Below are 15,483 nucleotides of genomic sequence, written 5' to 3'. Positions count from 1 at the left end.
CATCACACAGGATGTATACGCGACCCAACCACTCGCCTTATTTGGAAAAGATCTTTGGAATTGAGAAAGCTCACATGATGAGACAGCCATACTTTCTGTTTGTGTTTTTAAAATAACAGCAAAAAGTTGTTCTGCAGACAAAGATCCATCAGAAAGCTATCAAATCAGCTGAATGTCATCCAAGAGCAATAGTAAACAGCAATACGTTGGAAGTTGGAGAGTGACTGCCCCCAACCTGTTCCAACTCCAAGTCCTCCTGAGAACTAAACTTCTGGAAATTCAATACAAGAAGCCTCACAGCCTACTGAGAATCCTCTGATTTACAAGTCCTTGACTTCAACTAAAGCATCAACTTCATCTAAGAAAATGCAGGCCTGTCATGAAAGATTCAGACAAGATTGTAATTGTATTGTTTACCTTCATCTGTATCTAATCTTTGTGTGTGTGAGTAAGATTTCCTGTTTTAAGCCTCTGGGGCATGTCTGCGATAATAAATAACATTCTTTATTCTAAAATTCTCTAGTAGCCTGCTGCTGGAAATTATTTAATTGGGATAATCACTCTGAGGGCAAGAAAACACACACTCTTTACATGCAAACATAATGATCATGGGCAATAAAAAGGAATAGTGTCCTTTGCTGTCAAAAGGAAGCTGTCCTTGACAGCTATGCAAGACTTCAACCAGTCTTCCCTCTGATTTTTAAAAATTCATTCTTTCATGGAATGTGGGCATCACTGGCTAGGCCATCCCTAATTGCCCTTGAGAAGCTGGTGGTGAGCTGTTTTCTTGAATTGGTTTAGTCCATGTGGTGTAGGTACACCCACAGTGCTGTTAGGAAGGGAATTTCAGGATTTAACACAGCCATTTCCATTGAATCTAGTTTTGCTAGGCTCCTTGATGTCATTCTCGGTCAAAAGCGGCCTTGATGTCAAGGGCAGTCATTTTTACCTCACTCCTTAAGTTTAGCTCTTTTATCCCTGTTTATACCAAGGTTGTAATTAAGTCAGGAGCTGAGTAGTCCTGGTGGAATGTGAACATGAGTGGGCTCAGTAAGTGCCACTTGATAGCACTGACGACGACACCTTCCATCACTTTGCTGAAGTTCTAGAGTAGACTGATGAGCCGGTATTTGTCCGGGTTGGATTTGTCCTGTTTTTTTGTGTACAGGACATACCTGGGCAATTTTCTACCTAGTCGGGTGGGATGCTAGTATCACAGCTGTACTGGAACAGCTTGGCTAATGGTGCAGCTAGTTCTGCAGCACAAGTCTTCAGTACTATTGCTGGAATATTGTCAGAGCCCATAGACTTTGCAGTATCCAGTGCCTTCAGCTGTTTCTTGATATCACGTAGAATGAATCAAATTGGCATCAGTGATGCTGGGGACCTCCAGAGGAGGCTGAAATGGATCATCCACTCAGTACTTCTGGCTGAAGATGGTTGCAAACATTTCAGTCTCTTCTTTTGCACTGATGTTCTGGGCTCCCCCATCATTGGGAATGAAGGATATTTGTGGAGCCTCCTTCCTAGTTGTTTAATTTCCACCACCATTCACAACTGGACGTGGCAGGACTGCAGAGCTTAGACCTGATCCATTGGTTGTGGGATCGCTTGGCTCTGTCAATTCCTTGCTGCTTATGCTGTTTGGCACGCAAGTAGTCCTGCATTGCAGCTTCACCAGGTTGACACCTCATTTTTAGGTATGTCTGGTGCCGCTCATGGCATGCCTCCCTATTAATTGAACTAGGGTTGATCCCGTGGTCTGGTGGTAATGGTAGAATAGATGATATGCCAGGTCATGAGTTTACTGATTGTGGTTGAATACAATTCTGTTGCTGCTGATGGCCCACTGCACCTCATTTTGCCCACGCTTGAGTCTCTAGATCTGTTTGAAATCTCTCCCATTTAGCATGGCAGTAGTGCCACACAACACGATGGATGGTATCCTTAGTGTGCAGATGTTACTCCATCTCCACAAGGACTGTGCAGTGGTCACTCCTACTGATACTGTCATGGACAGGTGCATCTGCCGCAGGCAGGTTGGTGAGGATGAGGTCAAGTATGTTTTTCCCTCTTGTTGGTTCCCTTACCACCTGCCACAGACACAGTCTAACAGCTATGTCCTTTAAGACTTGGCCAGCTCAGTCAGTAGTGGTGCTACCAAGCCACTCATGAGGATGGACATTGAAGTCCCCAACCCAGTGTACATTCTGCGTCCTTGCCACTCTCAGTGCTTCCTCCAAGTGGTGTTCAACATGGAGGAGCACTGATTCATCAGCTGAGGTGGTGGGGTTGCATTAGGTGGGAATCAGCAGCAGGTTTCCTTGCCCATGTTTCAACTGATGTCATGAGACTTCACAGGGTCTGGATTTAATGTTGAGGGATCACAGGGCAACTCCCCCCTGAATGCATACCACTGTAAAGCCACCTCTGGTGGGTCTGCACTGCAAGTGGTGATGGTAGTGTCTGGGACATTGTCAATCTGTTATGATTCTATGAGGATGACTCGGTCAGGCTGTAGCTTGACTAGTCTGTGGGGCAGCTCTCCCAATTTTGGCACAAGCCTCCAGATGCTAGGATGGAGGATTTTGCAGGGACAGCAGGGCTGGGTGTACCATTGTCATTTCTGGTGCTTAGGTGGACCATCTGGTTTGATTCCTTTTTGACTTTTCTGTAGTGGTATGACACAAGCGAATGGTTTGTTGGGCCATTTCTGAGGGCAGTTAAGAGTCAACCACATTGCTGTGGGTCTGGAGTCACATGTAGGCCAGGCCAGGTAAGGATGGCAGATTTCCTTCCCTAAAGGACATTTTACAACAATCAACAATGATTTCATGATCACTATTACTGAAGCTAGCTTTTTTAAATTCCAGCTTTATCAATTGAAGTTAAACTCCATCAGCTGCTTTTGGGATTTGAACTTGGTCCCCAGAGCATTTGACTGGACCTCTGGATTTCTCATCCAATGATAGCACTGTTGCATCTGAGTTAATTTGGTTGTGGGGTGGAACAGTCTGTTAACAAGTGGAGTGTGCGCACTACCATCCCATTGCTACTGCCTTCAGATCTAAGCCAATTTGACAGCCTGATTTTGAGGCTAGTGTGAAATTAGCTCACTATTTGGCACAGGTGGGGCATGTATAGGTCAGTAATGGATCTGTGTTGTATAGTGGGTTCAGAAGTATCACTCCTGCACTCCCTGGAACCACAAAAATAAAAGTTAAATTTTAGCTATTATTTGGCTGTTTTGTGAGTGACCTCTGGTGGTTTTAAGAACAACCAGTTAATCCACTCAACCATCAATACCTCAAAATTTTAGCCAATATCCTAAGTAGATCAAAGAATATCAATTAGCATATTTCGGGTAGCCTCCTGCTTGAAACAGGCAAGCTTTCGGGATGCCTATCTCAGGGCCCTACCGAAGATGGGCAGTAGCCAAATTGGGTAGTAAATGACACAGCTCCATTTTAAGTTGCTGGTGCTCCAGTTATGACAAACAGAGGCACTTAAAATTAGTCCCTATATTCCCACATTGCAGACGACATTAACAATTAATCATGTGAAAGAATCATGGGTATTAGCTCTCTTCGAGCCCTTCAGTACACCACTACTATGCCTTACACTAGATTCTTTTTTCTAACTTCTTGTCTTCACAGAAAAAGTGTTCAATTAGATGCAGGGCTTTGAAACTTTGAAACAGACAGGACAAAGAATTAACAATTATATTTGCGCCCTGCACGCACTATTAGTTACAGATGGTTCAGTATTCCTAAACTGCAAAGATGTTGATGAAAAAAAGCCTTTCCATCAGAACTCCATTCTTAACCACTTCTCCCTCCCATACACCCTCCCCCCTCCCACACACACATATACTGAAGTAGTCTCAATACAGAAATAAATCCAAGTGTCTCCATGACAACCAGAACACTGAGTAGTGGCTGCTAATCTCTCAACTGTTATCCAATTCTCACTAATAAGAACGAAGGCTAAGGAGGACATTGGAAGAATCTGTACATTCAATCGAAAGGTAAAAAGATCTTATGATTTATAATCAATTGACCGATGGATTACTAACAATGTTAACAGTGGCGTATTTAGGTCAAAGCTTCAGGCGGCACCAGATCGTTACCTCACAAAGCAGTCTGTCTTTCTCTGTCTCATTTTTTTTCCTTCAGTCTTTTCTTCCTATATATTCATTTGACCCTCTTTCACTCTACATCCATTGTTTGCCTTGCTTCTGTTTACCGTGCTTTCATTCCCTGATGTGGATTTTTTGAGTTTCTGTACTGTTGCATGTTTTCCTCATATTTTTGGAGCCCCCGCACATGCTGGACATTGATGCACTGCAGCTGAAATAGTCACAAATGTGTTAAAAAGTGAACTAAATAAACTTGCGAGTGGTACTTCTCTGTCCTTTAAAAGGAACTACAGCATTATATATGGAAACTGGAAGTTGGTCCCGGACTTCCAATTTGGAACAGCTCTCACTGATTACAGAAATGGTGCATAACTGTCCAGTGCTAGCTACAAGTGGAATGGTGGGGTAGGAAAGCAAAGGAAAGGGGAAAAAATATAATGCAACCAAAAAAGCAAAGACAGCAGAAGAGCCAGAAAATCAGCAAAAATGTGAAGACCAAAGACTCCTTTGCAAAACAAAAATAAAAATACCTGGAAAAACTCAGCAAGTTTGGCAGCATCTGCGGAGAGGAACACAGTTAATGTTTCGAGTCCATATGACTCTTCAACAGAACTAAGTAAAAATAGAAGAGAGGTGAAACATAAGCTGGTTTAAAGAGGGGGTGGTGGTGGTGGTGGGACGAGTAGAGCTGGATAGAGGGCCAGTGATAGGTGGAGATAGCCAAAAGATGTCAAAGACAAAAGGACAAAGAGGTGTTGAAGGTGGTGATATTATCTAAGGAATGTGCTAATTAAGGGTAGAAAGCAGGACAAGCAAGGTACAGATAGCCCTAGTGGGGGTGGGGTGAAGGAATCGAAAAAGGCTAAAAGGTGGAGATGAAACAATGGATGGAAATACATTTAAAAATAATGGAAATAGGTGGGTAAAGAAAAATCTATATAAATTATTGGAAGAGAAAGGGGGGGAAATCGGAAAGGGGGTGGGGATGGAGGAGAGAGTTCATGATCTAAAATTGTTGAACTCAATATTCAGTCTGGAAGGCTGTAAAGCACAATTTTAGATCATGAACTCTCTCCTCCATCCTCACCTCCTTTCCGATTCCCCCCTTTCTCTTCCAATAATTTATATAGATTTTTCTTTACCCACCTATTTCCATTATTTTTAAATGTATTTCCATCCATTGTTTCATCTCCACCTTTTAGCCTTTTTCGATTCCTTCACCCCACCCCCACTAGGGCTATCTGTACCTTGCTTGTCCTGCTTTCTACCCTTAATTAGCACATTCCTTAGATAATATCACCACCTTCAACACCTCTTTGTCCATCTCCACCTATCACTGGCCCTCTATCCAGCTGTACTCATCCCACCTCCCCACCACCACCCCCCCACACTTAAACCAGCTTATATTTCATCTCTCTTCTATTTGTACTTAGTTCTGTTGAAGAGTCATACAGCCTTGAAATGTTAACTGTGTTCCTCTCCGCAGATGCTGCCAGACCTGCTGAGTTTTTCCAGGTATTTTTATTTTTGTTTTGGATTTCCAGCATCCGCAGTTTTTTGCTTTTATCTTAAAGACTCCTTTGCATTGTCTCCACTCAGACCCTTGACCTAAGGTCATACACTGGATCGTGCATCAGTAAATAAATCTGAACATTTTACCAACTTGTTTGCCCTCAGTAGAAAAGTAAATACAGCAGCAATAAAAAAAAACATTGCATATACATCACTTAGGGTTTGTTGACAGTCAGAATATTTAGTGTACACTTTTGACTTGAGTTATACATGGACATTGGATTCCGATTAGATCCAATTTGATTACTTAGTAAACTAATATGTAACATTAATGAAAACAGGAAAAAACACAATTAAAAAAAAATTTGACCAATAACTTTGTAAAATATGATTCAACATAATCTGGTTTAATAAAAAAAATGAAATATCACCACCATTTTGTAATTATTTCAATGTTTGCAAAGGTAACTTTTATGCCAGAAAATGTGGTACCAGATCTGAACAGTCAAAGGTCTCATACTAGGAGAGAACTTCCCTCAAACATTTATAGGTCCAAAAGTATGTATCAAGTGAAACATGTTCTAAAGAGCAATAAATTGGTTAAACAATGCAAACTTGTTAAACTTCAATGGATAGAACAGGTGAACAGTAGCTTGGTCATCAAAGTCATTATGCCTCATTTTAACTTTTGCTTATAGCAGCGTTAAAGTGAATATATTTTTCCTTTTTCTAGACCTGAGAACTGGAAGAGGAGGATACACCAGAAGGAGAAGTAAGAAAAGACAAAGGAAGAATATGCTGCCTTGGAAATTACCTTTTGGTGTATGGATGATCTATACCAGTACAGTGAACATTTACATTATCAAAGGACAGGCCAAGGAGCACAACCAGACTGATGGCCACGCCCATGGGTATCTGAGAGAATTGCTGCATAATTTGTCTCCAAATGACCAAGTTGCATTTTCCAACAATCAAACAAACTTTCTGATTCAAAAACTATGGGATCGAGTACAGTGTTCAGAAAGAATAGCTAGCACGAAAGAGCAATGTGACAAGGTGGGTTTATATCTTAATCTTTACCAATGTTCAGAAGAACTATTAGGCACTGTAAACTTTGTGTAATTTGGCAGTCATGTCGATAATTTAGAAGAAAGAAACAAACTGAAAAATGCCTCGGATTGGCTGAGTGGCAGCCCTTCTGCTGCTGAGTTTGTGGTCTGAGGTTTGTTAGGTGGAATTGCTTAGGCTGAAAAGAGCAACAGGCACAGAGCACACCCTAACTCAGGACTCAATGGAATGTGGGAGAGCTGCTGAGTTCTGCTACACCGCCGCAGGCAGCTCTCCCATTTTAAAAAGGTGAATGTCAACTCTCTTGACTTGTTGACTGCTGTCCCATGGAGGGGGTATAAAGCAGCAATGGGGAAAGGTAGGGAGAGAGCTGTCCGTTGGGATATTGTGGAGTTGGCAGAGCACTCCTGCTCCTCCTGGCTCCACACAAACGCTTCTAGTATAACTTAAAAAAAAACTCACCTCTTTTTGCTGCTCATATTTATGCCACAGAGGTTGTTGAAGAATTCAGAGTAGAATGGATCCCGGCTCCCAATTTCCAAGATAGGTGTAAAGCAGGTTCAATGAGGTCCACCTTTTACCTTTGTGGGTTCAGGCCACATTCCAAGATTTCAACACATCATCCAAACTGTCACTTCAGCGCAGTATTGAGGAAGACCTCCATTGCTGCAGCTCCAAATACCTGTTCAGGTAGATTTAAACAACCCCAGGGTACCTTTTTGAAGAAGAGCACCTGATCCTCTGACCAACATTCTTCTCTTAACCAGCACCACTAAAACACATTGATTAGTCATTCACCTTGTGTGCCTAAAACACAGTGATCACACTTCAAAAGTAATTCACTAATTGTGAAAAGCACAATTTACCCTAAATATTTATTTTTAAATGAAGTGTGAGAGAGCAAAGCTTCCTTTAAAACAAGTTTCCTTTTCAAAGCTTGCATCTGTAGCTTAAATCTATTTTAAAGTGACATTAAACACATTCTATATATAGAACTAATAATAAATTGCTGCAAAGGTTCAAACTTGTAGTTACTAAGTTGAAATAGTAAGCAGCTACTATTTCTTCTCCAGTCTGTTTATTATAGAAATAAACACAAGTCAACTGTGAGCAAAGCCGTTTTGGCACTTCTATTCTTATCAAAACTTCTATGCAAAGAGTCTTGACAGAAATGAGCCGAACAAAATAAATTTGCTCCTTAAGGATTGTTGAGGGCTCATTAAATGCCACTCTGCACAGACTAGAGTATTCCAGAAATGTCTTGGCTAATAAAGCAAACTCTGCTTCATACTCACACTCACACCTGTGAACCAGTGATGCAAAAGAAGAGCAAGATGTCAGCATTTCCCCACAGCACTGGTAGAAGTGAAGATTGTAGCAGTTTCCAGCTGCACACAATGAGCTCATCAGTAGCTGGTAGCAGCATGTGAACCAATACAGCCAGTGGGAAGGTCTCATTGCACGCTATTTCTACTTCACTTTAGCCTACATTTCGGTATTATCAAAGCATATCACATATATTGACATTAGTGGAACTGTTCGTTGCTTTACCTGTTTAGCCATGCCTTGCAAATGCCTCAGGTCAGTTTGTTATAATTTAGAACAAATGAAACTTATTTTCAGCACAGATAAAGAATGACAGCCTACAGCATTTATTTCTTCAAGTATCATAACTTTATTTACTGAATGAGTTGTTATCAAGTTGAGGGCACACGATGTTCCCATTTATGTAGTGTCCAGTGTATGTGAAATTCTAGTGTATGTGGTGTTCCAGTATTATTAGGGCTTCAGTCTATGTAAGATTTCAGTGTTTATAGTGCTCCAGTTTATATAGTGTTTCAGTATGTAGTGTTTCTGTGGGTGGGATTCCAGTCTAATGGGTTTCAATCCATGCGATGCTGCAGTACCATCCTTCTAGTACAAATGATATTCAAGTGTATGTGACGCTTCTGTATGTGGGATTCCAGTAAATGCAGAGTTTCAGTCCAATGTGTAACCTTCTGGTACATGTGGTGTTCCGGTGTGCCTGGTGTTTGTGGTGATCCAGAGCCTGAATTTTCGATATTTCCTGTCAGAAGGTATAGCTACCTGTCAGCAGCTTAAAGTTGCTAAATGACCTCAATCATGTAACAGAAAAGGTCAATGAGGGTAATGCAGTTGATGTGGTGTACATGGATTTTGAAAAGGTATTTGATACAGTGCCACATAACCGACTTGTGATAAAAGTTATTGTTCAAGGAATAAAAGGAACAGTACCAACGTAGGTACAAAGTTGGTTGAAAAATAGGAAGCAGAGACTAATGATCAATGGATATTTTTCAGGCTGGAGGAAGGTTTGTGGTGGGGTTCCCCAGGGGTCGGTATTGGGACCCTTGCTTTTCCTGATATATAATGATCTAGATCTTGGTGTGCAAGGGACAATTTCAAAGTTTGTGGATGATACGAAGCTTGGGAGTGTTGTGAATTACGAGGAGGCCGGTGTGGAACTTCAAGAGAACATAGACAAGCTGGTGGAGTGGGCAGATAGGTGGCAGATGAAGCTCACTGCGGAGAAGTGTGAAGTGATGCATTTTGGTAGGAATAACAAGGACAGACAATATAAAATAAGGGGTGAAATTTTGAAGGGGGTTCAGGAGCAGAAAGACTTGGGTGTATATGTGCATAGATCATTGAAGGTGGCAGAACAGTTGGAGAGAGCAGTTTATAAAGCATATAGTATCCTGGGCTTTATTAATGGGGGCATAGAATGCAAGAGCAGAAAGATTGTGCTGAATTTATATAAGACATTCATTAGAACTCAGCTGGAATATTGTGTATAGTTCTGGGCACCATATTATAGGAAAGGTGTGAACACATTGGAGAGAGTGCAGAAGAGGTTTACAAGAATGGTTCCAGGGATGAGAAACTTCAGCTATGAGGATAGATTGGAGAGGAGGTTTGTGTTCCCACTTGTATAAAGGATCAAGAATGAGAGGACACAGATTTAAAGTGATTTGCAAAAGAAGCAAATGTGACGTGAAAAACTTTTTCACACAATGAGTGGTTCAGGTCTGGAATGCACTGTCTGGAAGTATGGTGGAGGCAGGTACGACCGAGACATCCAGTAGGACATTAGATGATTATTTGAATAGAAACAACGTGCATGGGTATGGGAAAAAGGCAAGACAATGGCACTGGGTCATAATGCTCATTTGGAGAGCCTGTGCAGACATGATGGGCTGAATGGCCTCCTTCTGTGCCATTCAGATTCTGTGATTCTATATCCATATTATGAGTGGCTGTTCATTCGGCTACATATACAAATATCAGTGAGGTTATCCAGATCCCAGTCAGTAAGCCTTCATTTACAGAATATCCTCTCAGCTGTCCATATTCTTTAGCTAGATGGAAGAATACTCTTACTAAGTGGAGCTATTAATTGAGTGATTTAATTGATTAGCAAGTTGTGAACAGAGATACACCCTTATTGATTCGTTCACTCCTATTTATGCTAATACTTTGCAAATTAGGGACAATGCAAGGATAGCTACAATCACCACTTAAAATTGTTTAATTAAGTTATGCAAGATTGGGGCTATTAGCTCAAAGTCCACTGAAAAAGAATGCAGTGACCCTAACTAGTACTAACCTATTCTGACCTGGCAAACATTCAGGCAGAATTAAATGCTTTCCCTGCCTCCCAACCTGCCTCAGGGATAATTGGGCAGGATGGTGCTGATTGGAGACCCGTCACCTTTATGATTTCTACTCCCCACCACCGATTAAGTCTGGGGAGGATAGCTTGAGAATGGCCTTCCTGCCCAGAGGCCAATTGAGGCCTTTAGTGGCCACCTAAGGCCCTCAGGGTGGGGGCTATGCCATTTGAGCAACACACAAGGTAAACTGCAGTTGATATGTCTGCAGCCTGGTTGCGGGCAGGATGGGGGCATGGTTCCCTCTTACTTGGGTGGTTCATATCTATTGGAAAGACCGACTGGTGACAAGGTCTGCATATATGGAAAGACCCCCACCTGCCCTTTGAACTGACCTCATCCCCTCGTCGGAGCCGGCTGGCTCCAGTGATTCTGCCTCAGCTGCTTTTCCTCTAGATCTCTAGTGACTACCCTCCTGCAACCTGGGCATATTGCAGTACCAGCAGCGGCCACTACTCCCATTGGTGCTGCCTGGCCTGGAGAGCTTCCAGTCTCTGATTGGCCGACAGCTCTCAGAGGCAGGGCATCCACCCAGAAGACTCCGAGGACCCCATCGTTAAACAGGTAAGTGTCTGGCGTTAAATCAGGTTGGGAGGTCCAAATAGCTGCAGTGGCGTTGTCATTGGCTGTCAAACCATTGGGTCCACCATTGCAACAATTAAATTCCGCCATTTATTCTTAAAATATCTATAATCTATATTAGTATGCTGTCACATGTGGATACAAATAGTAATAAGCAAACTCCGTTAACTGGAATTTATAATAATACAATTAACATTTTATTTCTATTTGCCAAACTAAAGATTGTATAAAACAGTACCATTAAAATAAATTGCTTTATATTTACAGTGAAATGCACAGGGCAGGGTTTTAACCTCTGGAATTACTTGCAGTGAGGGAGGCCTGCCATGGGTCAGAAGCCTGAAAGTTTGCGCAGCGGGTTTTGCCATAGTTATTTTACTCAAGCATAGTATTAGCGTCCCGATTCTAGGTTTCCCGACCAATTGGAGCAGAAACATTTGCAACACTCCTCAGCCAGAAGTGCCGAGTGGATGATTCATCTTGGCCTACTCCGGAGGTTCCCACCATCACAAATGCCAGTCTTCAGCCAATTCAATTCACTCCAGATGATAACAAGAAATGGCTGAAGGCACTGGATACTGCAAAGGCTACGGGGGCTTACAACATTCCGGCAATAGTACTGAAGACTTGTGCTCCAGGACTTGCTGCGCCCTTAGCCAAGCTGTTCCAGTACAGTTACAACATGGGCAACTACCTGGCTATGTGGAAAACTGCCCAGGTATGTCCTGTCCACGAACAGCAGGACAAATCCAATCCGGCCAATTACCGCCCCATAAGTCTACTCTCGATCATCAGCAAAAAGGAAGGTGTCATTGACAGTGCTATCAAGTGGCATGTATAACACAACAACCTGCTCACTGACACTCAGTTTGGGTTCTGCCAGGACCACTCAGCTCCTGACCTCATTACACCCTTGGCTCAAATATTGACAAAACAGCTGAACACAAGAGGTGAGGTGACAGTGACTGCGCCTGACATACAGTGTGGCATCAAGAGCCCTAGTAAAACTGAAGTCAATGGGAATCAGGGGGAAAACGCTTGTTAGGATCATACCTAACACAAAGGAAGATGGTTATGATTGTTGGAGGTCAAACATACGATGGTATGAGGCGTGAGTTGGCTATGATGGATTGGGAAATATTACTTAAAGGGATGACGGTGGATAGGCAATGGCAAACATTCTAAGTGCGCATGCGTGAACTGCAACAATTGTTTATTCCTGTCTGGCGCAAAAGTAAAACAGGAAAGGTGGCCAAACCATAGCTTATAAGAGAAATTAGAGATAGTATTAGATGTAAGGAAGAAGCATACAAATTGGCCAGAAAAAACAACAGACCTGAGGATTGGGAGCAGTTTAGAATTCAGCAAAGGAGGACCAATGGATTGATTAAGAAGGTCAAAGTAGGGTACAAGAGTAAGCTTGCAGGGAACATAAGAACTGACTGTTAAAATTTCTAAAGGTATGTGAAGAGAAAAAGATTGGTGAAGACAAATGTAGGTCCCTTACAGTCAGAAACAAGGGAATTTATAATGGGGAACAAAGAAATAGCTGACCAACTAAATACATACTTTGGTTCTGTCTTCACAATGGAGGACACAAATAACATACCAGAAATGTTGGGGAGCACAGCATTTAGTGAGAGGGAGGAACTGAAAGAAATCTGTATTAGTAGGGAAATGGTGTTGGGGAAATTGATGGGATTGAATGCCAATGAATCCCCGGGGCCTGATAATCTACATCCCAGAGTACTTAAGGAACTGGCCCTAGAAATAGTGATGCATTGGTGGTCATCTTCCGAGATTCTATAGACTCTGGAACAGTTTCTACAGATTAGAGGGTAGCTAATGTAACCCCACTATTTAAAAAGGGAGGCAGAGAGAAAACAGGGGATTATAGACCACCGAGCCTGACGTCGGTAGTGGAGAAATTCTAGAGTTCATTATAAAAGATTTAATAGCCTAGCACTTGGAAAACTGTGGCAGAATCGGACAGAATCATCATAGATTTATGAAAGGGAAATCATGCTTGACAAATCTACTGGAATTTTTCAGTGATGTAACTAGTAGAGTTGATGAGGAGGAGCCAGTGGATGTGGTCTATTTGGACTCTCAGAAGGCTTTCGACAAAATCCCACATAAGAGATTGGCATGCAAAATTAAAGCGCATGGGATTGGGGGTAGTGTATTGAGATGGATAGAAAGCTAGTTGGCAGACAGGAAACAAAGAGTAGGAATAAACGGCTCTTTTTCTGAATGGCAGACAGTGACTAGTGGGGTACCTCAGGGATCGGTGCTGGGATCCCATCTATTCACAATATATATTAATGATTTAGATGAAGGAATTAAATGTCATATCTCCAAATTTGCAGATGACAGAAAGCTGAGTGGGAGGGTGAGCTGTGAGGAGGATGCAGAGATGCTTCAGTGTGATTTGGACAAGCTGAGTGAGTGGGCAAATGCATGGCAGATGCAGTATAATCTGGATAAATGTGAGGTTATCCATTTTGGTAGCAAAAACAAGAAGGCAGATTATTATCTGAATGGCTATAAGTTGAGAGGGGAATGTGCAACGAGACCTGGGTGTCCTCGTACACCAGTCACTGAAGGTCAGCATGCAGGTGCAGCAGGTGGTAAAGAAGGCAAATGGTATGTTGGCCTTCATAACCAGAAGATTCAAGTACAGGAACGGGGATGTCTTGCTGCAATTATACAGGGCCTTGGTGAGACCACACCTGAAATATTGTGTGCAGTTTTGGTCTCCTTATCTGAGGAAGGTTGTACTTGTTATAGAGGGAGTGCAGCATAGGTTTACCCAACTGATTCCTGGGATGGCGGGACTGACATATGAGGAGAGATTGAGTCAATTAGGATTATATTCGCTGGAGTTCAGAAGAATGAGGGGGAATCTCATACAAACCTATAAAATTCTAACAGGACTAGACAGGGTAGATGCAGAAAGGATGTTCCCGATTGTGGGGGAGTCCAGAACCAGGGGTCACAGTCTGAGGATACGGGGTAGACCATTTAGAACTGAGATGAGGAGAAATTTCTTCACTCAGAGATTGGTGAGCCTGTGGAATTTGTTACCACAGAAAGTAGTTGAGGCCAAAACATTGTATGTTTTCAAGGAGTTAGATATAGTTCTTGGGGCAAAAGAGATCAAAGGGCATGGGGAGAAAGCGGGCGCAGGTTATTGAGTTGGATGATCAACCATGATCATAATGAATGGTGAAGCAGGCTCGAAGGGCCAAATTCCCTACTCCTGCTCCTAATTTCTACGTTTCTATGTTTCTATGTTTCAGGATATCACTGCAGAAGTCCCTCAGGGTAGTGTCATAGACCCAACCAACTTCAGCTGCTTCATCAATGACCTTACTTCTGTCATAAGGTCAGAAGTGGGGGTGTTTGCTGATGATTGCTCAATGTTCAGCACCATTAATGTACCAGTACTGAAGCAGTACTTGCCCAGCCAATCACATTAAAGGAAGTCCATAGGGTCAGCTAACTGATGGGTGGCAGGGAGGCTGGGAGAATATCAGTGGCCAGGTGATAGGGATGGGTCAGAGGCCTGGTAGTGGGAAAGGATCAGGAGCCTCATGATAGAGACCTTGGGGGGAAGGTCAGTGGCAGGTAGGGCAGGTGTACCCCATTGTGGAGGCTCCTCAACAGGTACCTGGATCCAGAGTGTGTGTGTAAAGGCGCTCAAATCTTGAAATCCAGCTAGTCCTCACCTCAATGATGCTGCTGGTTGTTGTTGCCATGTCTTTACTGACAAGAAATTAAATGGTATTTCAGTAACATTTGCATCTTCGGTATACTTTGAAGTATTTTGTTCAGCGCTGGTTACACTTTACACCTGTACATTACATTCAGGGCATTCATGGCAACATAAGTCATTCATCACATATTTATCATGGCCTTATATAATTATTATTGATTATGTTACCTATACTGATTAGCTCAAATATCTGATTGTCACTGATTAAACAAAGAAAGCTATCATTACCAAACTTCTCAGCAACTATGAACATTGCCATATGAGGGCCTTCAGCTTATTCTTATGTTTTTGTTATGTACAGGGGATAAAGGTCTTTAAATGGAAAGTATTCATCATATGTTTTTTTAAAAATCACAATGAAAGCTGGCCCTGATTACAAAATTGGCCAAACACCTAAATTGAATGATGCGTTTTGACTAATTGCACAAATTTGTGGCCCTTTGAAGAAGCTCTAAATTTTAAGTTGATTTTTTTAGGTGCAAGGGCACTAGTAGGCACTTTATAAAATATTTTACATATTGAAAATATTTAATTTACTAAGAAACTGACTACTGTACACCAATGAAACTCATAAATGGTTCTTTATAGCTTATTAAAGACATTTTCAGTTATTAAAAATCATGTTGCTCACTGGTGAGGGAAAGTCATTCTTTGGCGCATTAGTAAAATTGCACCATGGCACCACTCTTAAATAAATCAATGAATTTTTTTTC

The 15,483-nt window shown here is 42.0% G+C and overlaps 1 protein-coding gene across 1 annotated transcript in view; it reads left to right on the top strand.

Moving 5' to 3' along the window:
- Positions 1–1,934: 1,934 nt before the first annotated feature.
- The window catches only part of LOC121276002 (zinc transporter ZIP12-like), a 95,890-nt gene continuing 82,341 nt past the window's right edge, over positions 1,935–15,483 (top strand). Inside the window, exons 1-2 of the mRNA XM_041183946.1 lie at positions 1,935–1,941; positions 6,384–6,706. Coding sequence (XP_041039880.1) covers positions 1,935–1,941; positions 6,384–6,706 — 330 coding nt within the window. The remainder of the gene's footprint in view (positions 1,942–6,383; positions 6,707–15,483) is intronic.

The sequence above is a fragment of the Carcharodon carcharias genome, chromosome 3 (genome assembly GCF_017639515.1).
Source record: "Carcharodon carcharias isolate sCarCar2 chromosome 3, sCarCar2.pri, whole genome shotgun sequence".
In the NCBI taxonomy this organism is placed as follows: domain Eukaryota; kingdom Metazoa; phylum Chordata; class Chondrichthyes; order Lamniformes; family Lamnidae; genus Carcharodon; species Carcharodon carcharias.
The sequence above is the reverse complement of the archived record's forward strand: the minus strand, read 5'-3'. Positions and strand labels throughout refer to the sequence as shown.